The sequence below is a fragment of the Aegilops tauschii genome, chromosome 3 (assembly GCF_002575655.3).
Source record: "Aegilops tauschii subsp. strangulata cultivar AL8/78 chromosome 3, Aet v6.0, whole genome shotgun sequence".
Classification (NCBI taxonomy): Eukaryota; Viridiplantae; Streptophyta; class Magnoliopsida; order Poales; family Poaceae; genus Aegilops; species Aegilops tauschii.
The window spans coordinates 590,474,378-590,499,860 of NC_053037.3; the positions used below are offsets into that span (position 1 = coordinate 590,474,378).

Below are 25,483 nucleotides of genomic sequence, written 5' to 3' on the forward strand. Positions count from 1 at the left end.
TAAAAAATGTTTGTGTTTTCAAATAATGCTCGCAAATTTGAAAAAGTGTTTGCATTTTGAAAAAATGTTTAAAATTTCAAAAATTGTTCACATTTTCAAGGAAATGTTCACAAACTTCATAAATTATTCACCTTTTCGAAAAAATGTTTGAAGTTTCAGAAAAATGTTTACAATTCTGTAAAAATGTTCTTAAAATTTGAAAAATATTGAAAAATCAAAGTATTTTTCATAATAATGGTTAATTTTTTGAAAAAAAAATCTTGTTTCCCAAAGAAATTCATATTTTTGTAAAAAATTTCATTTCTTAAAATATTCATGTTTCGAAAAGTATTCCCAGAGATGAAAGAACTCATTAGTTTTTTTTGAGCTATATAAAAACGCTTTAGCTACAATACCCCCTATTTATTCGCTACAGTGTCTGGCCATTCTAGGTGATAAAGAACTATGCGGCATATGTACCACCAAGCTGTACGTGTTGGTTCTGGTGGCTGTTGACAAGTTCACAACAGCTGGAGGTCTTGTGTTCGATGCCCAATCAAAGGTGGCACCGGCATATGGACAGTTACGGAATGGAGCATGCGCCCTAAAATGTCCGTGGCGCTGATATTAAGGTGAATGGAGTGTGCCCTATATCACCACGACCAATCTTCAAATACGGAGACTTGAGAGATTGGTTTGAACCGCAAACCACAAACTATGGCAATCAAGCTCGAGACAACCACTCTGTTGGAATGGTCATTAATGACCGTTAGCATGACGATGGGTCGACATGGCGACTTTGATGGAATCGCTACTCCCGGAGTACTTGGTAAGGGCATCTTTAACGTAGAACTTAGCAGCGCAGCGGTCGAGGCTAGCATCGGCACAGCGTCCCAGTCTTCGTGCCTGTTCAATGCCGTAGAGACTTGACCGGACAGGACGGGGCGGCTCTCTATGCATTCAAATCAGTTGCCCGTTCGTCCGCCTGTCGGCATTAAACAAGTGCGGCAGGTGAGAAACCCACTCTAACACCCACATTCACACGGTATCCGCTTGGCCTGTCCGGGCCCGCTATTATGTGTGGCCAAGCACGGGCATGATCCTCCTCTGTGCACCACGCGCGCCATGACCACGAGTTCCAAAGTACTATGGGAGACCCTCTCACCGTGCAAGCCTGACACAGGCTGACTTGCCGATAAGCTCGTTGGAAGTCAGCGACGACGACAAGATGTACAATGGATGAGGCATCCGACGGCAAGCTGGCGCCACCACCCATTCTAGTCCATGCCGGCTTCACCTTGGAGAAGGCGCAGATGCACTTGAACTCCGTAATGACGGAAGAGCATTCGGCACCGTCAGTGTCGGTGTTCCAACATGCGCAACACTACACCACGACAATACTTTAAGGGCAATCAACTGCCGGGAAAGATTGAGAATCCAGGGCACAGAACTGCCGGAAAAACCTTAACTGCCGGGCAAAATTTGATAGGGCATGCCATCTGCCGGCAATGATAAGTCTACAAGGGCAACTCATTTGCCGGCAATTTTAGGGGCAGCGCGTCTGCCCTGAAAAGTAAACAAGGGCGGATGCACTGCCAGTAAGCACGTCGGCGGGGATGAAAAATTTCCTACCTAAGCGCACGAGGCTGGCGCGGGTGCGGGTAGCGAAACACAATAGAAGTCCCTAGGAGCGGTTTCGTTCCACCCGGCTTAATTTTGTTCTCGTTCCCGCATCCCCCGCAGCTTCCTTCTCTCGGCCGCCGCACTCACCATCGATCCCCATCGCCGCGCACCACCTTCGCCCACTGCCGGCGACCTGGATCCCCCACCCAGACCGCCACCTAGTGATGTCGCCCCCATCCCCTTCGTGCAGTACTGCCTCGCCAAGCGCCGCCCCTCCTCTCTCCTCGCTCCTCTTCTCCCCTGATCTGGATCTGGCGGGAGAGCGCCTCGTCGCCGCGCTACCTTCCCTCTCCTCTACCCGTCGCTCCCCACCCCTCCTCCCTTCCAGCGATGCCTGCCTCTATGAGCTCCTGCCTCTCCCCAGCAGGCAACACCCCTTACCCTCCCCAACTGGCGACGACCACTCATCTCCGATGAGCCGCGGTGGCGTGCCCTCCTCCTCCTGCTTTAGTCAGATCTGGCCACCCCAGCCTCATATCTGGACAGCCCGGCCTCACATCTGGCCTACACTGCCCACCTGGATCCCTCCTCGTCGTAGGACACCACCAGCAAGCGGTGGTCGTAAACATGCCGAGACCGCCGTCTCTGCATCCATGCGTGGAGGTCGCCGTTGCCAGGACACCACCAACCCCAGGAGGAAGAGGTGCAGTCGTCCCCCTCCCCGGGCTGGCATCGCTTCCCCTTGGACTTGAGGCCGCTCGATGCTGGTTGCTGCCTCGACCACCACCCACGCTCCGACCACTGCACCGTCCTCTGTCTTGTGGCTCCGAGGAGGTGCCCCCCTGCGACTGCCTCCTCCTCCGAGTACTTGCCTCCTCTCTGATCCGGTGAGGCTGTGCTGCTCCCCATCCCCTGTGTTCCATCTCTCTCTCCCTCACTTTCTTATGCGTTGTCTTATGCATGATGTACTGATGCATGCCTAATTGTACATATATTCAAGAACTTTTAGTTTTGGGAAGTTATATTTGACCAGGGGCATGTACATAGTAGTGCACTGTTGGTATTTTCGTAAATATATTCAAGAACTTGTACTTTTAGGAAGTTATATTTTTGTAGTTTTTGTTAGTTGATGTATGCAGTGGTGGTCGTCATGTTAAATAAATTCTAACACTGGTAATCTAGTAGAAATTTTGAGCAAAATGGAATTTTCATATGCTTATCGAACATTCCTCTGAACATTCATAGGGATTTTAGCATGGCTGCTGTTGCCACTTTGTGTTAATATGTAATTACTCTATGTATGAACTAAATGTTAAAATGACCGGGATTTCTAGCACTTGATGTGAAATAGAGCACTTTCCTGAATTAGATGCTTCACATTTAAAGATTCTGGATATATCTTGTGCAACTACCATACTTACCTGTCATGAAAAATCATTTTATAACTTGCATTTCCTAGTCATTTAGTTGGATCTTTTTTACTTATGTCGAATGCATCATAGATTCATGACCACCCTGTTTAAATGATGTTCTGGTAACTTTATTTGGTATTGAGCAAGAAACTGAGAAATTTAGGAAATGAATTCATTCTATCCTTTTGGTAACTTTATGTTCTTTGCTTTTGAATATTCCGACTTGTAGTATATAGTGTAAAGATTGATGATGTCAAGTTGTCCGCCAAACGATCTGCTCAGCTGTGCTATTTTTACCAAACCATATATGTTAGTATACAAATTAGAAAGATAATGTAAAAATTATATGCAATTATTAATTTGGTGAATAAAGTCAATCCATATGTACTTCAACATCAGTTATATATTGGCTCATATCTGACATTTTTTAAGCTATCTGGCATTTATTTAAGATGTGTGATCAAATACATGAATTTTATCTAACAAGATGCTTACTTAGATTTTACACAAACATTGTTTTGAGTTTCATATCATTTAGAGTATTGTCATTTTAACCAATGCTTCCAAAGGCCTTCATTTTGGTTCAAATATAGGACTGTTGAGCTGCTGCTGCTTGTGCTGCTGTTGAAGTGTTGTGTTGATTGGCTGCTTGCTGCTTGCTGTTAGGGAGCATGGCATCTGGGAGCCAAATATCTTTGGAGAATGGAGATTGGGTAAGCGTCCTTCTTGATTGCTTCCATGCACTAAACATATGTTGTTTAGCAAACAGAACCCAAAACCAAAATTCAGGAAGCATATGTTGTTTTCCTCTGAAATATCAAAAGTAGCACTACATAATAGTTAACTTCATATGGCCCATTTTCAATAAAGAATGACCTTCCTGTTACAGAGTTGAGTCATGAAATGGGTTCTACAATTCAAGTATTTGCTGGATTTGACATGTGTTCAAAATGAACATGGATATAAGATGAATTTGTCTAAAGTAGAGAACATAACATTTTGTACAGTTTCAGCCAAACCATTTTACTGGTGTTAAAACTAAGCTGAACAAATACTAGTAGCCACAAAAAAATATCAGAATCCAAGTTTCACACGATAGACTATATTTAGTGTGGTTCTTATGCTTAATTGAAGTTTCAAATGTTAGCAAACTTCCTTCGGACTCTAATACTAGGTTGCTGTTGGTGTATTTTGTATGTTGCAATGACATGGGTCTCGAGGCGGTATTCTGATCATTGAGCACATGAAAAAAGGAGACTACAAATGGGGCAGTATTCTGATCTCATCTCAGTTTCTCATTATTTTTTGTCTTCAAGTTTGTATTACGCCGTATGTTGTTATTTATTTTATATATACTCGCCATATGCCCGAATAGCTGTTTTTGGAAAATGCCGTATCCCGAGTCCCCATATCTGTATCGTCGTGTCCATATCGTGTATGTGTCTCCGTATCTATGCTTTTTACCTAAGAGTTGTCATACTTTTGCTGTTCACCTACACAAAATCAATGCTTTTGTCGTACTTTAGCAGTGAACTAATGAATGTGGAAAGCATTTTCCTCACTTTAATTTACACAGAATCAGTTCAAAGATATGGTAACCTTCGTGATTTGAGATTTCCTATGGCTAGTTACAAATGTGTCAGCTGATAGATAGTTTGACCTGGCTTCTTTTTATTTACAGGTCACCCGCATAATGCTTTTGCATCCACAAGTTTCAAGAGGCGTGTTTTGTGAGCTGAAAGCATCTTCTGCTGGGATCCGTTTCTAATTGGATTTGGATGATATTTTGCACTTGTCTATGAAGTATTGCAGGACTTGTGAACCCAGAACGCATGTAGAAATGATAGATAGTTTGACCTGGCTTCTTTTTATTTACAGGTCACCAGCATAATGCTTTTGCATCCACAAGTTTCAAGAGGCGTGTTTTGTGAGCTGAAAGCATCTTCTGCTGGGATTCGTTTCTAATTGGATTTGGATGATATTTTGCACTTGTCTATGAAAGATTGCAGGACTTGTGAACCCAGAACGCATGTAGAAATGACATGGATCTTTGTGCTTTTGGCTTGTCTATGAAGTATTGCAGGACTTGTGAACCCAGAACGCATGTAGACATGATGTGGATCTTTGTGCTTTTGGCTGTGTTGTAGTACTTGGTTGTCAACATGTATATGTATGAACGCGTGTAGACTTGATGGATTGCTGAGATACATTTATATAATGTCCAAGTGATGCAACTCTAATTTCTGTCCATGCGTGTTATATTTATACACTACGTTTGGCAGAAAATGGACTGAAGATATATATGCATATAAATGATGAACGTGATGGATTTCCATGTGCTTGCTACATTAAGGGCAGATAAACTGCCAGGAAATCTACCATCTGCCCTGCATTATAGGTCTGCCGGGGAAAATATTACATGCCAGGAAAAGATCTAACTGCCGGCAAAGGTTCAACAATGGGCGGCAGCACATCTGCCGGTGATTCCTGTAAGTGCCGGGAATAGTTTTTCCCGACGGGATTTTCAAGGGCAGTTCATAACTGTCGGCAAAATTCTTTCCTGGCAGTTACACTGCCTCCACTGGCATGATTTCCCGGCAGATATGGTGCCCCCCTAAATTTTGGCAAGCCTGACACAGGCTGACTTGCCGATAAGCTCGTTGGAAGTCAGCGACGACGACAAGATGTACAATGGATGAGGCATCCGACGACAAGCTGGCGCCACCACCCATTCTAGTCCATGCCGGCTTCACCTTGGAGAAGGCGCAGATGCACTTGAACTGCGTAATGACGGAAGAGCATCCGGCACCGTCAGTGTCGGTGTTCCAACATGCGCAAGGGGACCAACGCCACAACTTCCAAATCCTCGATGAGAATCCGCTCACGGATGGACTAATTGCCAGCGAGCAGGCTACGACAATGGTGTCACAACCATGGTGTCAGAGGATTCATGGTTCCTGGATGAGTAGCGGGCATTGTACGAATTCATCAATAGCACCTGCGAGCGATGGCAGCTACACATCATGGTCGAGGAGCACGATGCATTGTTCGTGCAGATTATTGCAGAGGCGGACGAAAAGGAGGCGCAGGTGAATGCATGATGTGGCTAGCTCTGCGTCGGTCACATCATCAGTGTGTTTCACACGCGACCACAACGACAGCGAGGCCGCCCCGTCCACGACCGGTGATGTCTACACGTCAGACTCCGGCAATGAAGAGTAGGAGGTGGGACACAAACGCGGTGCCGTCACGTGTCCCACGTCATATTCTTCCCTTCGCGCAGCTTCAATTTCCGGGGCTCACGGCCAATAAGCTTGCCGGACATGGGGAAGACATGACATGGGGAACACACACGCCTCCATGGTTGACGAATATTTTAGACTAGGTTAAAAAAATGTTTTCAGACGTTGGTCCTTGGGGGCACGTGCATGAACAAGATCAAGCCGACTCCGGTAGGGGAATGGCTACAGCGTAGCATGGGCGGCTCGTTCCGGCGGCAGCAGTGGCCATTCAATGCTCTTGGAATCTCAACTGTGATTTTTATTATGTTTGAGATGCTTTGTACTTTCATTGAACTTTTAAAACAAATCTGATCCTTTTTATAAAAGAAAGTGCCGTTCGCTTTTGTTTAGTTGAAATATGTGCAAAATTCCTTCAAAATGTATGCGGATACGATTGAAACTCCCATACACGTGTCCGAACATGAAAGTTATAGTGTCCAATCTACTTTGCCTTTATCTAGTGAGTCAACACTTTTGCCTTATCTGGTGAGTCACCGCAGGCTTAGATATTTTTGAGCGTATATCGGCATGCACGACTAGAGATTTGGGATTTTCTCGGCCAGGTCGTCTCTGAGCCTGAGCTCGAGTTCGAGGACACCGCCCACCCACTAGGTCTCTGCATCGACCCCGTCGGCGGACACCGCTCACTAGGTCTCTGCCTCGACTGCGCCGGCCGCCGGGACTCCGCTTGAGAGGCAAGTCTTTAATCGGTGGGATTAGGTTTGTCCCGTGCTATTTTTCTTCAATGCGAGCAGGATTTCTCATACATGTTCTACTCATATTCTTCATCTCAAGTTCAAGTAATCAGTCGGAAGTTTGGACCATGATTTCTTTTTCTAGATGTGGATTCTGGCTGCGGATTTTCCCGTATTCATCAGAATCACAAGAACAGAGTGACCTGTCCATTTGTCGATACTCGATGGTTCTTTAAGCTTTCTTGTTCTTAACCTGTCTATGAAGAAGATACCAGATGGACATTATGTGCCTCTCTGTTTAGCTAAAGAAGTAGTAGATCTCAGATTACTGTTCACATCAAATCCGTTGTTTTCAAGCCGGACATTACATTCCTCACTGGTGCACATGGAAAGGTCCTCTGAAGAAACAATGAAAAGCCAAGGAAAGGGTGTATAAAAGGTGTTAAACTGCAAACATATTAGGCCAATCCCCAATGGATTGTGGGTAAACACTGCTAATACATACATCCAGCATATGTTCCTTTGCGAACCACAAATTTGATCACGAATTCACGATTCATTACACATAAATCCTCTACTTCAACAGCAATTCCACTTCTATTTTCTTATCACTTTATCAGAGCATTCTGTCCAAGTACAAAACATTCTGTCCTAGCACCCATGGGCAATGGCCACACTTGAAATTCAGTTCCAGCACGGAGCGCGCAACACAAGCGCAGCACCAGCCAAAATATTCTTCACTGCCACATGCTGCACGCTTTCCCTACACAGGAACAGAATTGAGAATGAAATGGAGATTGGGAGGAAACTGGGTAACCTATGACTGTGCTCACCAATGGAGCTCTCTGGTGTAAGAGAGGAACAGAGATGAAACAGTCTGATTGACCAGAGCTGGATGAACTATGTACACAATTGCAAATGTTTCCGGTTGAGGAAATACAATGTTTTCATATGGGAAAATTAGGCATAAAAATTCGAAAATGATTGAAGTAATGGAATGTAATCAAACTGATGCAAAAACATAGGGCTTCTTTTTTCTTCTGTTGGATATGTAGATGGTAAAGCTGATGCTCTATTTTGGTGTCCAGTTCTAGCACCTGGGTACTATATTTGGTAACTAGCTTTTGCTGGTCTGTCGCTTTTAAAACCTCTCGCTTGCATTAGATGCGCTAGCATTAGGCGGCACTTAGACTTTTCTTATGCTTGTAAGACCTATTTTACTGCTTATGCACTGGATGATTTATACTCCCTCCGTTCCAAAACAGTGTTGTAATTTATTTTGAAACGGAGGGAGTATATTTATTTGTTCCATTATCTGATGATAGTTGAACCCAGCAAAAGGTTGGTCGTATGGGGAAAAAAACCAAGAAGGCAAAGAAAAGGAGGGCACAAGGTCAATGTCAAACTAAACCCAGTTGTACAATCATATGGGGCATATGACCAAATCCACCAAAAATATTTAGGACATCATAGCCATATTGACTTATTGAGTGATTTTAGGGGTCTTTAGTTACGCAAACAACTTTGAATAATGCCAGCTGAATTTTCTTTGAGTGATTTTAGGGCACCTCTACATCAAGCAATGCACACTGCCAATTTATTAAACACGAAACAAGTCCAAGTCACTAACGGTGTTCTGAACTAGGAGGTACTCACCACGCCGTCTCCCGATCAGTTGGATTGGGCCGAGGAACCCCATGGCCGTTTGCTCATGGGCCAGTTCAGACAGCCGATGTATACACAAGGAAGATTTCACAAGAATTGGTGATCAAGACAAGGACTCCTCTACACCGGCGTATTCGACTAGGACTCTTGTTATCCTAGGCCTCTGGTGCATTATATAAGCCGAGGCCAGGCTAGTCGATAGAGCATCATGACATTACTCATCATACCTCTAGGGTTTAGACCACAACATATGATCTCGAGGTAGATCAACTCTGTAATGATATGCATCGAATACAATCAGAAGCAACATGTAGGGTATTATCTCTTCGAGAGAGCCCGAAGCTGGGTAAAAAATTCCGTGTCCATGTTACCATTGATCCTAAGACACGCAGCTTGGGAACCCCTACCCGAGATCTGCCGGTTTTGACACCGACAATGGTCCTTTCATTGAGAGTTCCGTTGTGTGGTCGGCAAAAGGATCAATGGCTCGCCTGCAGATCAACTACGATGTCGGCGTCTTCGTCACCGCCTCGACTGGTCACCTTGGCTTGACCGAGGACTGTGCCCTACCTCCAATCATCATGTTTGGAAGAGGGCCTTCATCAACATCAACTCCGATCTCTATCAAGATCATGGAGGAATCATCCATGGAGCTCGGGGGCTCAACGTCAACATTGCCCTCGGGCGACCGTGCTGTTTTTTCGAAAAGCGAACTTGTATCCGCTACCACCACCTCCTCGAGCATCGCTTTGACGATTCCTTTGGTGGAATTGTGCGGAATTGAGTCTACAATAACACTGTAAAATTCCATGGCGTTCCGATGTAGCTATCTCCGCCGGTCTCCGATATACCGGAGCCCCGTCGAATCTGGACGAGTTTGGAGCGTGCTGTCCAGCACCTAGCCCGGACGTCTTTTGGAAGATCCAACCGTTGATTGGCTGCGAATTCCTATATCTACCACCCTTGAAATTTCGGCTCGATCCGACCGTCCAAACTCCGGAAACCTTCCGATTAGTGCATCACTTTTCAGATCTGTTTTCTGCGCGAGAACGAATCCGACCCGAGTTCATCTTTTTTATGAACGGGATTTCAGACATCCTTTTTAAAGGAAGTTTTGTATGGGGTATTGTGTTTTGTTCCCAAACACACCGCACTAATTTTAAAGTCTTTTCCAATATGATCTTTACCATCGCGCCGATGTCAAACCAACCCGACAACGTTGCTCCACGGCTGCCGACTTGCGCTAGACACGTCGTCGCTTTGTTGAGCCGAGCTCAACTTCTTCGGATCATCATCTTGGCAAGCCGAACAAGAGTTTGGCATCGCGAAGGTTAAATCATCACCAACCTTGCTGCCCCATGGATTACACGGAGCGGGCACATCGGCAACGCCGCACGGTAACTTCATCAAGCCGGCATTGACCACGTCACGAGTTATGACCTGCATCGGCATTGCCGCACCGTTGCTTCTTCGAGCCGATGTCCATCACGCCGAACTACTTCAACACCTCGGCTGACATGACGGCTGCAACGTCTCCATACCGACCTGCTCCTTCACCTCGTATGGACCGGGGGCTTCACCATCCCTTCATCAACCTACTCCGGAGACTTCGGCGTCGTCAGCCGACCAGCTTCGTCACGTTAGCGGGATCGGGGGCTTCGCTATCCCTTCATCAACCTAATCCAGAGACTTCAGCGTCGTCAGCCGACCAGCTTCGTCACGTTAGCTGGACCGGGGGCTTTGCCTCGGCGAGCCAACATTTACCAGCATCGCCATGCCGTCGCTTCACCGCCCATCAGGCAATGGGTGTGTGGATCGAGTCCCAATTTTGGGAGTCACTTTTCTTCGGACTGCTACAACAAATAAACCGGGTGCTATTAATCCTAGCAATTTTTGCTTGTTTGGGTTTATTTTTTCAAAGAATTATTACTCTGATTTGTTCCATCATCTCTACACAGGTCTATCAAATGGCGGCCGCATTAACGACAGTCGCGTGGTGGTTCGGTCAGTTTCCGTACATAGTTCGGCAAACGCCGCATCCGGAACTCGGACCGACCTGTGAATTCAGGCTTCGCCACGCCTTTACCGCATCACGCCGACGCCCTGCATCGACATTGACTTCGGCGCCAGGCCACATATTTTTAAATAAATTATCTTGCATAAATTAATTACGCGAGGATTTTGATATATTTATATTATTATTGTTGGCCTGCACTATTTTACATGTGCAGGTAATGCACTTCGACTGCGTCGCGTGGTCTCTTCGGCAAGCAGACGTCGTCGTTCCAATCGGCGTAAATCATCTCGCGTGATCACCTTGTTGGTCGTGTTGCTATACCGACGTGTTCGGTTGCCTCATGGACTTCGGCATCACCGAGAGAGCTCTACCTCATCGAGCGTTCGACGCACGGGCCATATTTCTTTTATTACTCACTTTGCATAAATTATTTATTATACAACATTTTTTAATTTATTATTATTAATATTATCTCCGGTTTGCACTATTTTTTGTGCACGGGTAAATATTCGGGTCGGGCAGTGTTGTTACCTCCGCGTACTGACATACCACGTCACCTCGACTAGACGGGGAGCTTCGTCAACACTTCATGAACCCACGCCGGGGACTTTGGCGTCACTCTGCCGGCCTGCATTGGCCGTGCTATGTCACCACTTCGGAGTGCCGAGCTGTTCGCTCCGCCACCTCGGGACCGGCTTGGGGATGGAACCTTGTCCTGCATCAAGCTCGGACCGTGTCCTCAATGCCGAACACATTAACCAGCTAAGTCGCTTTCATGCTCAAAGTTTTAAATTTTTAACTTGTGTTCGGTTCGACCATGCCCACATACGTTGTTCGTTAAAAGAAACTCCCCTTACCCATGTAACTGGGGGCTCTTAAAATTTACACTAGCTGTTCTATAATAATGTGTTTCCTTCTTAGTCGTTGCAAAGTCTTTTTCGACCACTCATTTTTCGACTCGAGTGTATGGTCAATAGCCGGATAGTCTAACTTCTCTCTAAAGGCGCTCGAGTTTAGTTCGCTAAACTGGCCTCGGAGAAGCACTCCGCCTTCGGAATAAGGAGCTTGAAGCCGTAGGCTGACCCGCTTGAAGTCTTGAGATCGGATGTGTCATGTTAAAGCACGACAGAACCACACATTTTTTTTAAAAAGACCAATTTTCGGATTGGCACCAAAATCTCGGTTTAGTCCGGATGTCAAGCTTTTACATAAGTTTTTGGCTTTTCGAGCCTATGGCACTTTTAAGCTATTGGTGTGTTTCCAGCATAAGTCTCGTAGTACAACGCTGGACACCTTTAGAGATTCTGCAAAAACATTCTCGGATATTGCTATATATGCATCGGTTTTGAATTGTCTTTGGTCAATAGTTGGGTTGCCCGGTTCCTGTGCTTGCCTCCTACGTTCCGCTTTGTTTGGCTAGGTGTGCAAAGGGAGAACCACTGCGATTGTGCTTCCAGCTCGCATGGTTAAGCACCTCAGTGGAGAAAGCCGAAAACTGACTGTCACAATAAGCGTAAACTAGTCAGCGATCCGATGACTGTGTTAAATGACGTGCCGTTCATAACATTGGCCGAAGTGTTTACGGCTTGACCTCGGCTGTCGCCGAACACTAACCAGGGGCTAGTAGCTGGCCTCCCAACTTTAAGCTCCTATGACTAAGTGAAAGTTATAAAGCCCGCATATCTGATTGCCTCGTTTCCTCTAACACAACCGCCTTCGGGCATCGAGACGTACGTCGGCTAAGGGTTGTTTGTTATTGCGGAAACACCCTGCGTAGCATCTACAAGGGGGTGGAAGCCGACGATGGGCCACTTTCAACTGATAAACGGTCGCAACGGAGTCAAAATAAACATATCATCGGCATTTGTATTTAATATACAAGGGCCGCCTTCCGTAATCATCGTTATAAAGCCATAAATATGCATCAATTTGACTTAAGATTTCGGCCAAGCTGGGTTGCCTGGCTCCTGTGATTACCCCTACGTTCCCGATTGTTCGGCTAGGAGGTAAAGGGAGCACCTCTGTGATTGTTACTTCCGGGTCATCCGTGTTAGTACCTCAGACTGGGAGAAGCCAAAAGCTATCCATCTTAAAGAATATAATTGGTCGGCAACGACGGAAGTGAAAATTTTGGTCCATTAAAAGCCACAGAGATCGGGAACTTACCCCGAACTAAATCCTCAATATTTTTTTCTCCTGCATCGATCGGACTTGAGGTTTCATGATCATGGTCGGCATGACAACCCAAAGAAAGGAACCGATAGCAGGATTATTTTCTTTGCGAGATGTTTCTTACATCAAATAGTAATATAACATTCTCTCCGCATACCTTTGTTTATAAAACCATATGGCCGGATTGCCTTGTTTTTCGTAAACCTTTGCCCTTAAAGGCTTTATAAAGTAGGACAAACACTCCCGGGCCACTGACTGAGGAGGTTGAAGCCGATGGTCGGTCAACAAGGTGTTGTACAATGCGGATCCGAACATTCATGATGTAAAGTACTTGGATACATAGAATCATTGCACATAAAAATTGCGAGTAAAATCCATTTACTGCAATCCATCTTTTAAACCCCTTGGGGCCTACCTTGGCGAGTTCGGATTTCGACCAGCTCTAAGCTCCTTTAAGAGATCTTTATTCTCTTTCCGAGAAGTTTGTGTTAAACACAGCAAATTTTTCTGTCAAACGGGTATCGATCTTTAATTCGGCCACCCGTGCCCACATTGGGCTACTGGGCTTCGTGCTCATTATTTATAAATATTAAAGGGGCACATCGATCCCCTGATCTGGTGTTGCCACCCGACCGGTGGCTCGGGGGCTACTGCATTGTCTATTCAATGCAGAAAATTCAAAGTGCTCAGTGTTCGGCATGGCCGAACTATGGACAAGCGCGTCTTCGGACAACAATAAGTACCCTCTGGGACTTATCCGACATTAAGCTAATATATCACGGCGACTTCTCACGGCCTTCTCTCAGGGGCCCGTCCGCCGATCACTATTACCTCTAATATATTACACTGCATTTCTATTCCTATGTATGTTGTCGAGCTAGGAGTTGATCCTCGACCTGAATCTCAGGGGCTACTAGGATCAACAGTTTTATGTTTTCCTTCAGGTGCATCTCGGATTTTAGACCGACACACACCTTGAGGGCTACTGGATATACATATACTGGCTATATATCTCGGCAGAGAATAAATTGCACCAATCAAAAATATTCACAAAAAAATCAGCCCGCAGTCGCGGTGGTGCACCACCTCGGAAGCAGTCCGGCAAAAAGCTTGGGCGCCAGTGACTGGCTCCATAGAGGGCATTTCCGGCATTAAGCTCGGCTGAATTCATTCAATCTTTTAAAAGACCGAGGTAGTTTACGACACCTCAGACGCTGACCATCGTTGGAGCTCGAAAGTGGTCCGGCATAAAGCTCGGATTCGAATGGCTCGTTCCATGGAGAACTTTTCAGCGTTAAACTCGGATAACCTCCTTCAAACTTTTACAAGCCAAGGTGATCTATGACACCTCGGATATAGTCCAGTGTTGGAGCTCGGATATAATCCGGCGTTGGTGCTCGGCTGCAAAAGATATCTCGAATGCAGTCCAGCGTTGGAGCTCGGATGCAAGAGGACACCGCCGCACAGGAACAACTTCAAACCTGAGGTATGGCGTAAAAAATAATAACAAGGCATTGATAAAGGCCGAGAACTTAAAGGGGCTCCTCGGATACCCGACGTGTAAGCTCTTCGGATTCACTTTGGCGATCCTCAAGATCGAAGATGAGATGATTTGTTGAACCAGTTTTCAAGACCGACGACCGAAGATGAAGAACAGTTCGGAAGAATCGAGGAGCGTCCCCAACTTGAAGACTGGTTCAGGGGGCTACTAACGGTGTCCTGGACTAGGGGGTACTCATCACGCCATCACCCGATCAGTTGGATTGGGCCGAGGACCCCCATGGCCGTTTGCTTATGGGCCAGTTCGGACAGCTGATATATACACGAGGAAGATTCCACAAGACTTGGTGATCAAGACAAGGACTCCTCTCCACCGGCGTATTCGACTAGGACTCTTATTATCCTAGGCCTCTGGTGCATTATATAAGCCGAGGCCAGGCTAGTCGATAGAGCATCATGGCATTACTCATCATACCTCTAGGATTTAGACCACAACATATGATCTCGAGGTAGATCAACTTTGTAATCATACGCATCGAATACAATCAAAAGCAGCATGTAGGGTATTATCTCTTCGAGAGAGCCCGAAGCTGCGTAAAAAATCCCGTGTCCATGTTACCATTGATCCTAAGACACGCAGCTTGGGACCCCCTACCCGAGATCTGCCAGTTTTGACACCGACGGTCACTGAGTACAAAAAGAAGTAAATAAAACAAGACCACATCCGGTCTATAACGGGATTACATATCTCATCCACGTAATCTATTATTGGCTTGCCTGACAAACTGGTTGAACAAACCCATGGAACCGACTTCCGATGGTTGACCCAAAGGTCGTACGCGCCCGCATGTCCACACGTTGCAGTAATGACCACGTATGGATGGACACCGTAGATTTGAAGACATTTGAAGATAGCCTGCAGAAAATTAGGAACAGATGATCTTTTAGAAACACACTCATTCCGGCAATTCCAAATTGCCCAAAGAATGGCACAAACCACCACATGGATTTGGACCTTTACTTTTTGATGAATACCACCCAACTAGTTCCCAAAGAAATTTGGTATACTTGTTGCTGGGGATAAATTGTAAGTAACATGACTTGTGTGCCAAATATGGATAGTTAACGGGCATGATGGGCATAAACGATGATTTTGTTTCCTCTTGATCACAAATCAACAATTTTTGCTACCCTGTCAATTAAGTTTTGCAAGATTATCTTTGGTAAGAACTACCCCTCCACAAGAACCACATCAAAACTTAAATTCTGGAAGGGATTTTTGTTCTTAGATATGCTTCCTACAAAATAGGTCAAGAATTCATGAGATCCACAAACATAGACTTCACAGTGAAGACACCATTGGTATTCAATCTTCATTTGAACGAATGTGGCATCTTGAGTTAGATTGATCAGCATCAACCTACTAATCAAATGGATCCACATAGTCCATTTAACACCAAGGAAAGCCCTACAGATTTTAATATTCAATGAGCTAGCCCCAGGAATTAAGGTCATCGATGCCTGCTTCATGATCGCAACATAATAAAGGGTCAGGTATTGTAGAGCTAATGGAGTATCTTCTAAAAAACTCGTCGATTGGTACCATCACCAACCATAAAGTAACCTCTATTTAAAAAAAGGAAGACATGACCTTCATCAAGCACTTCCAAAACGGCGAATCAGTAGGCTTTGCATCTACTTGGGATATCCTTTCAGAATATAGGTATTTGCCATGCAACAAGTTTTTGCCAAAGAACTATCTCAATATGCAACTTATAAGCTCATTTGCTCAGTAGTCACTTAGTTTCTGATTTCGAGGTTTTCAATGCCCAACCCACCTTCAAAATGGTAATTCTAAAGGACTGTGTGCTTTTAGGGAATCTTCTAGAGTTACCTCAACACCACGTAAATCCCTCCTGTATTCCGTCATTAGGAAAACAAAAGGGATCCATGTGTACTCTCTCGACTTCTCTTGTATACCATTTGAACCCCCTCTGCACTTCTCTTGTATTATTCAAATGCCCTTGGGAGTAAACCCTTCTTATATTAATACAAGAAGGTCTAGATGATGTTAAAGTCTTGCAATATAAAAATGCTCTATGGAGAAAGGAAATTTTAAATTGGAATTTGGAAAACAGCAACACACAGGTAAGACCGTAAGAGTTACTCCCTTCATAAATGACTAGCCTCGGCCTGTCTCTTTGCCTTTCAGTTCGCACCTCCCTTCGTAAGAGAAGCTTTGGAAGGACATTCTGCGTTCCTGCTACATTTCATCCTACTCCTACCGTGCAATGGAAGAACTCGAGTTCTTCATCATCCTACTCCCAAATTTCTTGAAGAAACTGGTATGGCACAATCTCTCAGTTTCTGTTTCATCTACATTCTATTTCTACGCTTTGAGCTTTGGTCATTAGTTTGTTTGGTTGGTTCAACAATGCTTTTCAACCACTGCTTAATCCTCATCGCAGAGGCTGCCAGGCAAGTTCACCAAGGTACTCGACGGCTGTGAGCATCGGGAAGTGAAGCTGCGGGAGGACGGGCGCCGTCGTCCTTTGTGGGACGTGGAAGTAGTTACCGACGCCGATGGCCACATGTACCTGGGGCACGGATGGGAGCAGTTCGCCCACGCTCATGACATGCGGCTCGGTCACTTTCTCGTCTTAAGCTACGATGGCCATGCTGTGCTCACTGTGAAGGTGTGCGACGGGAGCATGTGCCGCAGGCACTACCAGCACGACAACAATGCCAGTATCTGGCTCTGCTTGCTCTTCTTTGCCTTCCTCTCAATACGGTAGTTGTAGCTTCTAAGAATAAGTTGAAGAAATTTCTGCATTTCGCCAGGCCGAAGGAGCAGCAGCGACCGTGGCAACACCTTGGTAAGCTTCTTATGCCATGTTCCACTCTTTGCTTGAAATTTAGTCATGCGTCTTCTCTTCTTCAATTCTGTAGTGTTGATTTTATCTCTTTCTAGCCATATTCATGAAAGTTCTTTTTCCGCAATGGACAGAGTTTTCCCCCTTGGACCATCTACCCCACTTCAGTTTGACATGGATCTTCTTGCCTCTTTTTCTTTGCATTCATGATTACATGCCATTTTCAGTTACTTAAATCAGTTTTGAATCCTTTGCCTAGTTTCCCACATTAAAAAACTGTATTACTATTGCAAATTTGCATGTTTTCTCATCATGTTTATGTTTCGACCTCTCGCACAGCCGGGAGCAGAGGGGGAAGGGGAAGTGCCACCGCACACAGGGGGAGAAGAAGAAGACGGGGCGCAGGTAACCCAGTTCTGTACAGTATTCACCTTTTGCTAGTTGTGCACTGTCCAATTGGTGCTTCTGCCCAGATCAAGGATGAAGTGTTTCAGTGTATATATGCGGTCAAATCAAGCTCTGATGCACAGCTTAGATGTTAGATTAGATGCCTGAATTATATAATTTTTTTATAAACACCTAATGATCCAATAGGAACATTGAAAATAACAGCGCGCTATAGCAACGCTAATAGCACGCTATACTATGCTGAGAATTGGCTCGCTAAATAAATCAGTGTACAACGCCTCGCTAATAACACGCTGTAGCGCAATATAGCATGCTATAGCGTATTTTGAGGCTGGCGCTATTTTGTTGTAGCTCGCTATTTTTTTCCTTGAATAGGAATCATATAGCAGTGCATATGTAGATGCCTAAACCATCAATGTTGCGTATATCCAGGGGGCACATAATTGCCAGTTGCTTAACTTTCACTGGCAGACATCCAACATACATGCTTTGAGTACATTGCAGAATTTTCAATTAATCTCTCAGTTCCAAATTAATTGAAGTTCTACGTTTGTTGTAAGTCAAGTTTCTTAAGATTTATCAAGTCTATTGGAAAATGGGTTAAGATCGACTTACAAACTAAAGTGGGCATATGATCAAATCCCACCAAAAGGTTTTAGGGCATCATTTTGAACACAAATGGCATGACCTTTACTTTTGCATTTGGAAGAGGGCATCATACTGATCTTGAATAATTTCAGGGTATCAAAGTAGTTGTGCAAACACCTTTGAATAATGCCACCTGATATAATATATGATTGGTTTTACAGGGCATATCCCAGATGAGTAATCCATGCGATTCAGATGGAAGCCAGAAGGGAAGATCTTTTTCTTCCGAGGAATTGTCAGGTTAAGTTGTTTACTCAGATTATTCAGTTACCCTCCAGCACATGTGTTTCTTACTGTAGAAACATTTTTACAGCAGAAGATCCTGTGGACTCAGCTAATATACAGATGCTTTCGAATAACTATCTCTTATCAGTGCAATGCTATCTTACAAAAGCACAGAAGGTGAAAATAGATGTGCTTATAGAGAAAATTCAACCTAAAATCACAGTGCTAGTTTTACAGATGAAGAAGTCAAACGCAAAACAGCATGCTAATCTGGTATGTAAATTTTACCATCTGCATTTTGTATGAAAATTGCTCACTGTCTTTATCTACACACATTATCTTGTTATTTAAGTCAGTCAGCGTTTTGGCTCTAACTCTAAACTCAGAAGGATATGTTTGTTATGAAGTGCATATCAGATATAACAAGCAGAGAAGATTCATAGTGACAGTCTTAGCTTCTTAACTCTTTACTACTTAAGCTATCAGATATAACATGCTTAACAGTATCACAATCACATTCTGTTCCTTTTTTCAATTAGGTAATACAGAAGAACTATGCAGTCGAGCACTTTCCACATGAAGATACAATTGTCATACTCCAGCCGCCTGGGAAGAACAAGGATTGGAAAAGCACATTCCGCATCAGGCCATCCGGCGTGTCTGGTGCAGGTCGGTGCAACCTCTATTTGGGCAACTTTGCCTGTGACAATCATGTTAGAGAGGGTGATATCTGCCTCTTCCAACCAATGACAAATGTTAAGGAGAGAAGATTCATAGTGAAAGTGCATATTCTTCACAAAGCGAGCGTTGATGGCACTACTCAGTCGCCAGCAGGCGAAGGACCAGATTCATATGGATGCCTGAAGGAAGGCTCATCCCATAATTATAAATCAGCAAGTACTCCTGCAGTGTCTTATACTTCTAAAGAATTTTCAGGTTAAGTTTGTTCTTAAGTTAAATCAGTTCCCCACTTACCCTTTGCTCTCTTACTCTTGATTTTCTTTACTGCAGAAGAAAATTCACCTGTAGATGAGGCTATGGAGTTGGATGATGTTCAGACCCTCTCGAAGGATTATGTCTTATCAGGGAAATGTGATCATACAGTAGCACAGGGGGCAAAAATAGATGCACTTATAGATAAAATTCGACCTGAAATCCCCGTTCTTGTTGTACAGATGAAGAAAAGCAGCGCAAACCGGGCTACTCTGGTATGTTAGTTTTACAATCTGTGTTCTGTTTCTCCCACATTGTCATTTCTCTCCTTTGCCTCTATTTTGCTAATATTCTGTAGCTACGTACATTTTCTTGTTATCATACTGTTTAGGGAAGTCAGTATTTTGGTTTTGATCCCTTTTATGGTGATTGGGGCGGTACTGGGAGTACTTTCAAGTACTTACCCCTTCGATTTTTATTAGCCGTCCGATCTGGTGGGGGATTAAAAATGAATTAACTTAATTAGTTTAATCAGAGAAGGGCATAATGGTCCAGGGTAAAAAAAAAATTCAACCGATCACGTCCACGACCAGAACCACGTCTAGATCTAGTAGCTCGGTCAAGTCCTCCTTCTCGACCAGAACCACGTCTAGATCTAGTAGCTCGGTCAAGTCCTCCTTCTCGTCCTCTTCCTTCTGTCCGACGAGCCCGGCGAGAGGAACCAATTCACCGTCGTCGGCGTCGTTCTCGTCCTCCTCCTGGCCCCCTTCACTATAAAAGACGTGGTCTGCGGCAGGAAGAAGAATAAGGCGTGACATCTGCGGCGGCAGTGTCGGTGGCGACGGCGGCGGCAGTATAGGAGAAAGCCCCCCACTGATCCCATCGCTTCCGGACTTGCATCTTAAGGTATGAATCGCCTGAATCTCAACTTACTTTGATTCGTAGCCTGCACTTCCTACTTAGATTTGTTTAGTCATCATCGATTTAGGTTTCCCTAGTGCATGCAATTCAATTTAGCAGTACTTACATCTCTGATCATGTCTGATTTTTATTAGCCGTCCGATCTTGCGGGGAATTAAACTTGGGCGTTGATGATTGGTTTCCCTCACATGTCAAACGAGCAAAGTCTTTTCCATGCACTTGTCTTTGCCTATGAGCTATTTTACACCTGCAACATTGATAAACAGAAAGATGTTGATGATTGGTTTCCCTCACATGTCATATGCAGGAAGACATGGCGTATGCAAGTGATGAGAGTATGTTTGAGTATCTAAATGTTGTCAGCAAGATGTTTGATAGTGAGGCTGAAGGCTATGAATTCTACAACAAATATGCTCTTGAAAAAGGTTTTAGTGTGAGGAAAAGCTACGTTGAGTGGGATGGATCCAACAAATACATAATTTTAAGGAAAATTGTGTGTAGTCGTGAAGGGTTTCACGAAGAGAAGCACATGAAAAGAAAGATGGAAGATAGAAAGAGGAGGCCACGAAGTTTAACTCGTGTTGGGTGTAATGCTAAATTGGTCATTACGAGACAGGAGGAAACCGGTCGGTGGTTTGTCAAGGATTTCATCGATGAGCACAGCCATCCTCTAGCCCCACGGGATCTTTCTTGTCTGCTGCGTTCGCACAGACGAATTAGCGATGAGCAGAAAGCGGACATTGCGGACATGGAAAAATGTGGGATCCGCAAATACCGTATTATGGATATTTTGTGCTTTCAATACGGTGGATTTGATAAGGTTGGATGCATAAAGAGGGACATTTATAATTTCTGCCATGCTAATAAGCAGGAGACAATCAGTGCCGGTGATGCTAATACGGTGATCATGCACATGATGGCGAGGCGAGAGCGAGATGTGGATTTTTTCTTCAAGTACTTGGTAGACGAGCATGGCCATCTGAAGGGACTGTTCTGGGCTGATAGTCAATCGCGACTTGACTACGAGGCTTTCGGAGACGTCATTGTTTTCGATAGCACATACAGAACCAACAAATACAATCTGCCATTCGTGCCGTTTGTGGGGTTGAATCACCACCGCAGCACTGTTATTTTTGGCTGTGGTATAATTTCTCATGAAACAAGCCAGGCATACGAGTGGATGTTGCGGACCTTTTCTGATTGCATGGCACAGAAGCATCCGATATCTGTGATCACAGATGGGGACCTTGCAATGCAGAGAGCAATCAGGGTGGTCTGGCCAGACTCAAACCATAGACTATGTATATGGCACATTCAGCAGAACATTGTACGCCATCTGCATGATGACGACGTAAAGGAGGAATTCAGATCTTTCATTTATGATACTTCTTTCATTGAAGAGCATGAGATAAAATGGATACAATTCTTACAACGCAATAAAGTAACCAGTGAGGAGTCTTGGCTGCATCAGATGTATCAGATGAGAAAGTTGTGGTGTGCTCCATATCTTGAGGGGCGTTGTTTCCTAGGATTGAGCAGCAATCAGAGGAGTGAGAGCTTGAACTCTGTGCTACATACGCATCTTGAGGGTAAGATGTCGTTGTTTGAAATGCTAGAGCACTATGAGCGTTGCCTTGCGTCGTGACGGATTAACGAAGCTCTCCAAGACGTCGAAGCCTTGCAGTCCGTTCCATTTACAGAGGAAAATGCTTCGCCGCTTGAGAAACACGCCGCAACAGTTTTCACACCTAGTGTCTTTAAGATGGTCTTATGGAGCATAGATGCTGTCAGCAAATGTCAGATGAGAGAGATACTAGATGGATCAGAAGATTCCACTTATGTTGTGTCCAAGCAGGAAAGAATGGATAAAAAGTTTGGAGTGCGCATTGAAGAGCAAGGAGGTCTTTTGCACAGGGTGAGTTGTTCTTGCCGTAAGCTGGAATGCGCAGGCACACCATGTTCCCACATTTTTTACATATTGGGGATTTTAAAACAAACAATTCTGCCCAGTTGTTGCGTTCCCACTAGGTGGACTATGAATGCAAAATGTGCATACGCACCTACCAGAAAAAACCAGATGTATGACTATTCGGTAAGCCTGCAGAGGTACCGCGAGTTGCGGAATTGTAGTCACGCCGCAAGTTTCAAGGCATGCCACTCTGATGAGGACTATCACCGTCTAAAGATGCTTTTGGAAGCACAACATCATGGCAAGCAATCAAGTTTTGAACAAGCTGACAGCAAGGAGTCAACTAATGCTCAGCATAACAGTATTAGGTTTGGCCCGTTGATGCCGCACTCGGAGAAAGTTGATAAGGTTCTGGATCCCGTGCATGTGCCAGGCCGAGGTGCACCGAAGAAAAGGCTGCAGGCAAAGACAAAGAAGTCAAGATCACATAATATGTGTGGCTATTGCAAGAATCCTGGTCACAATCGACGTAAATGCGCTAAATTGCTAGAGGTACGAAATATGTTCATATTTATTTTTTGCATGTGTTTTACTCATAATTGATGTCCATGTGATTTATTCTATTCTTCTGTGTAGGATCTCGAGGCTGAACTGTGATGTCTACATACAGCATGAACTGACGATGAGCCAGAGAAAGTCGTGTGCCATTCAGCTTTGTGTGACGTGGTCTTTACATTCTATTTCATCGTGACAGTAATTTAGTGAAGTGCGTTTGTACTGCCATGTTACTGTATTAGTTCGACATCTTTCGCTTTCATTTTCTGTGTGTATCATTTGATGTCCAACTTTAAGAATGATGATGTATTTCGAACAGGAATAAGGGCTAGCATGGAGCACTTGTTATTTTCGAGTAGAATAATTTTTGTGATGTATTTCTGCACGCATATTCATAATCATCATGCATATTCTTGATTTATAGATCATTAATGACTGACGTATTTTTTAAATAAGCGGGGCCCAGTAGGGTGTGCTTGGAAATATTTGAGAAACCTGCATGCACGTTCATCTTCGCTGCATGCAAATCGGGCGGCAGCCGCTGTGCCAGCAGCTGTCAAGGCCTTGATGAATCACTATTCACATGCAGGTCCCCGACTCTTGCATGCAGGTGCCTAGTTTTTGCATGAAGGTCCCTGGGTCGCATCATTGGTTGAGGAAGTATCTCTAGAGTTTTCGAACTGACATTGCCCACAACCTCCTCCAAATCACCCAAATTTTCTTGTACATGGTGACACACATGTGCCAAACATGTCTATGAAAGAAATTTTTGGAAAAATTTATTTTACAATGCCCCCTTTAGGCATAGACCGATGTTTTCAGCAGTCAGTCTAGAGGGCATTATAAATTCAAAAAAATTCAAAAAAATACAAAACCTTGGAAACCTAGCATTGTTTGTGCAAGATATCATGTGTGCCAAAATGGAGGTGATTTGGAGGTGGTCGAAAAAATGCCCGCATTCCGGAGGGACCATTTGGTCTAACTTAAGCCAGTTTTTGAGAAAAGGTGAATTTTTCCACCACCTCCAAATCACCCCAATTTTCCTGTACATGGTGACACACATGTGCCAAACATGTCTATGAAAGAAATTTTTGAAAAAATTTATTTTACAATGCCCCCTTGAGGCATAGACCGATGCTTTCAGCAGTCAGTCTAGAGGGCATTATAAAATCAAAAAAATTCAAAAAAATACAAAACCTTGGAGACCTAGCATTGTTTGTGCAAGAGATCATGTTTGCCAAAATTGAGGTGATTTGGAGGTGGTCGAAAAAATGCCCGCATTCCGGAGGGACCACTTGGTCTTAACTTGAGCCAGTTTTTGAAAAAAGGTGAATTTTTCCACCACCTCCAAATCACCCCAATTTTCCTGTACATGGTGACACACATGTGCCAAACATGTCTATGAAAGAAATTTTTGAAAAAATATATTTTACAATGCCCCCTTGAGGCATAGGCCGATGTTTTCAGCAGTCAGTCTAGAGGGCATTATAAATTCAAAAAAATTCAAAAAAATACAAAACCTTGGAAACCTAGCATTGTTTGTGCAAGAGATCATGTGTGCCAGAATTGAGATGATTTGGAGGTGGTCGAAAAAATGCCCGCATTCTGGAGGGACCATTTGGTCTAACTTAAGCCAGTTTTGGAAAAAAGGTGAATTTTTCCACCACCTCCAAATCACCCTAATTTTCCTGTACATGGTGAGACACATGTGCCAAACATGTCTATGAAAGAAATTTTTGAAAAAAATTATTTTACAATGCCCCCTTGAGGCATAGACCGATGTTTTCAGCAGTCAGTCTAGAGGGCATTATAAATTCAAAAAAATTCAAAAAAATTCAAATCCATGGAAACCTAGCATTGTTTGTGCAAGAGATCATGTGTGCCAAATTTGAGGTGATTTGGAGGTGGTCGAAAAAATGCCCGCATTCCGGAGGGACTATTTGTTCTAACTTAAGCCAGTTTTTGAAAAAAGGTGAATTTTTCCACCAACTCCAAATCACCCCAATTTTCTTGTACATGGTGACACACATGTGCCAAACATGTCTATGAAAGAAATTTTTGGAAAAAAGTATTTTACAATGCCCCCTTGAGGCATAGACCGATGTTTTCAGCAGTCAGTCTAGAGAGCATTATAAATTCAAAAAATTCAAAAAAATTCAAAACCTTGGAAACTTAGCATTGTTTGTGCAAGAGATCTGTGTGCCAAAATTGAGGCAATTTGGAGGTGGTCGAAAAAATGCCCGCATTCCGGAGGGACCATTTGGTCACTTAAGCCAGTTTTTGAAAAAAGGTGAATTTTTCCACCACCTCCAAATCACCCCAATTTTCCTGTACATGGTGACACACATGTGCCAAACATGTCTATGAAAGAAAGTTTTGAAAAAATATATTTTACAATGCCCCCTTGAGGCATAGACCGATGTTTTCAGCAGTCAGTCTAGAGGGCATTATAAATTCAAAAAAATTCAAAAAAATACAAAACCTTGGAAACCTAGCATTGTTTGTGCAAGAGATCATGTGTGCCAGAATTGAGGTGATTTGGAGGTGGTCGAAAAAATGCCCGCATTCCGGAGGGACCACTTGGTCTAACTTAAGCCAGTTTTTGAAAAAAGGTGAATTTTTCGACCACCTCCAAATCACCCCAATTTTCCTGTAAATGGTGACACA

At 44.1% G+C, this 25,483-nt stretch overlaps 2 protein-coding genes across 2 annotated transcripts; both read left to right on the forward strand.

Moving 5' to 3' along the window:
- Positions 1 to 16,635: 16,635 nt before the first annotated feature.
- Positions 16,636 to 19,822, forward strand: LOC141020754 (B3 domain-containing protein LOC_Os12g40080-like). The gene is made up of 7 exons (XM_073495694.1): positions 16,636 to 16,689; positions 16,813 to 17,135; positions 17,557 to 17,622; positions 18,573 to 18,771; positions 19,038 to 19,167; positions 19,510 to 19,706; positions 19,790 to 19,822. The coding sequence occupies exons 1-7, from the start codon at positions 16,636 to 16,638 to the stop codon at positions 19,820 to 19,822; spliced, it is 1,002 nt and encodes a 333-aa protein (XP_073351795.1).
- Positions 19,823 to 20,665: 843 nt separating this feature from the next.
- Positions 20,666 to 22,918, forward strand: LOC141020755 (protein FAR1-RELATED SEQUENCE 5-like). The gene is made up of 3 exons (XM_073495695.1): positions 20,666 to 21,653; positions 22,134 to 22,267; positions 22,898 to 22,918. The coding sequence occupies exons 1-3, from the start codon at positions 20,666 to 20,668 to the stop codon at positions 22,916 to 22,918; spliced, it is 1,143 nt and encodes a 380-aa protein (XP_073351796.1).
- The last annotated feature ends 2,565 nt before the right edge of the window (positions 22,919 to 25,483 follow it).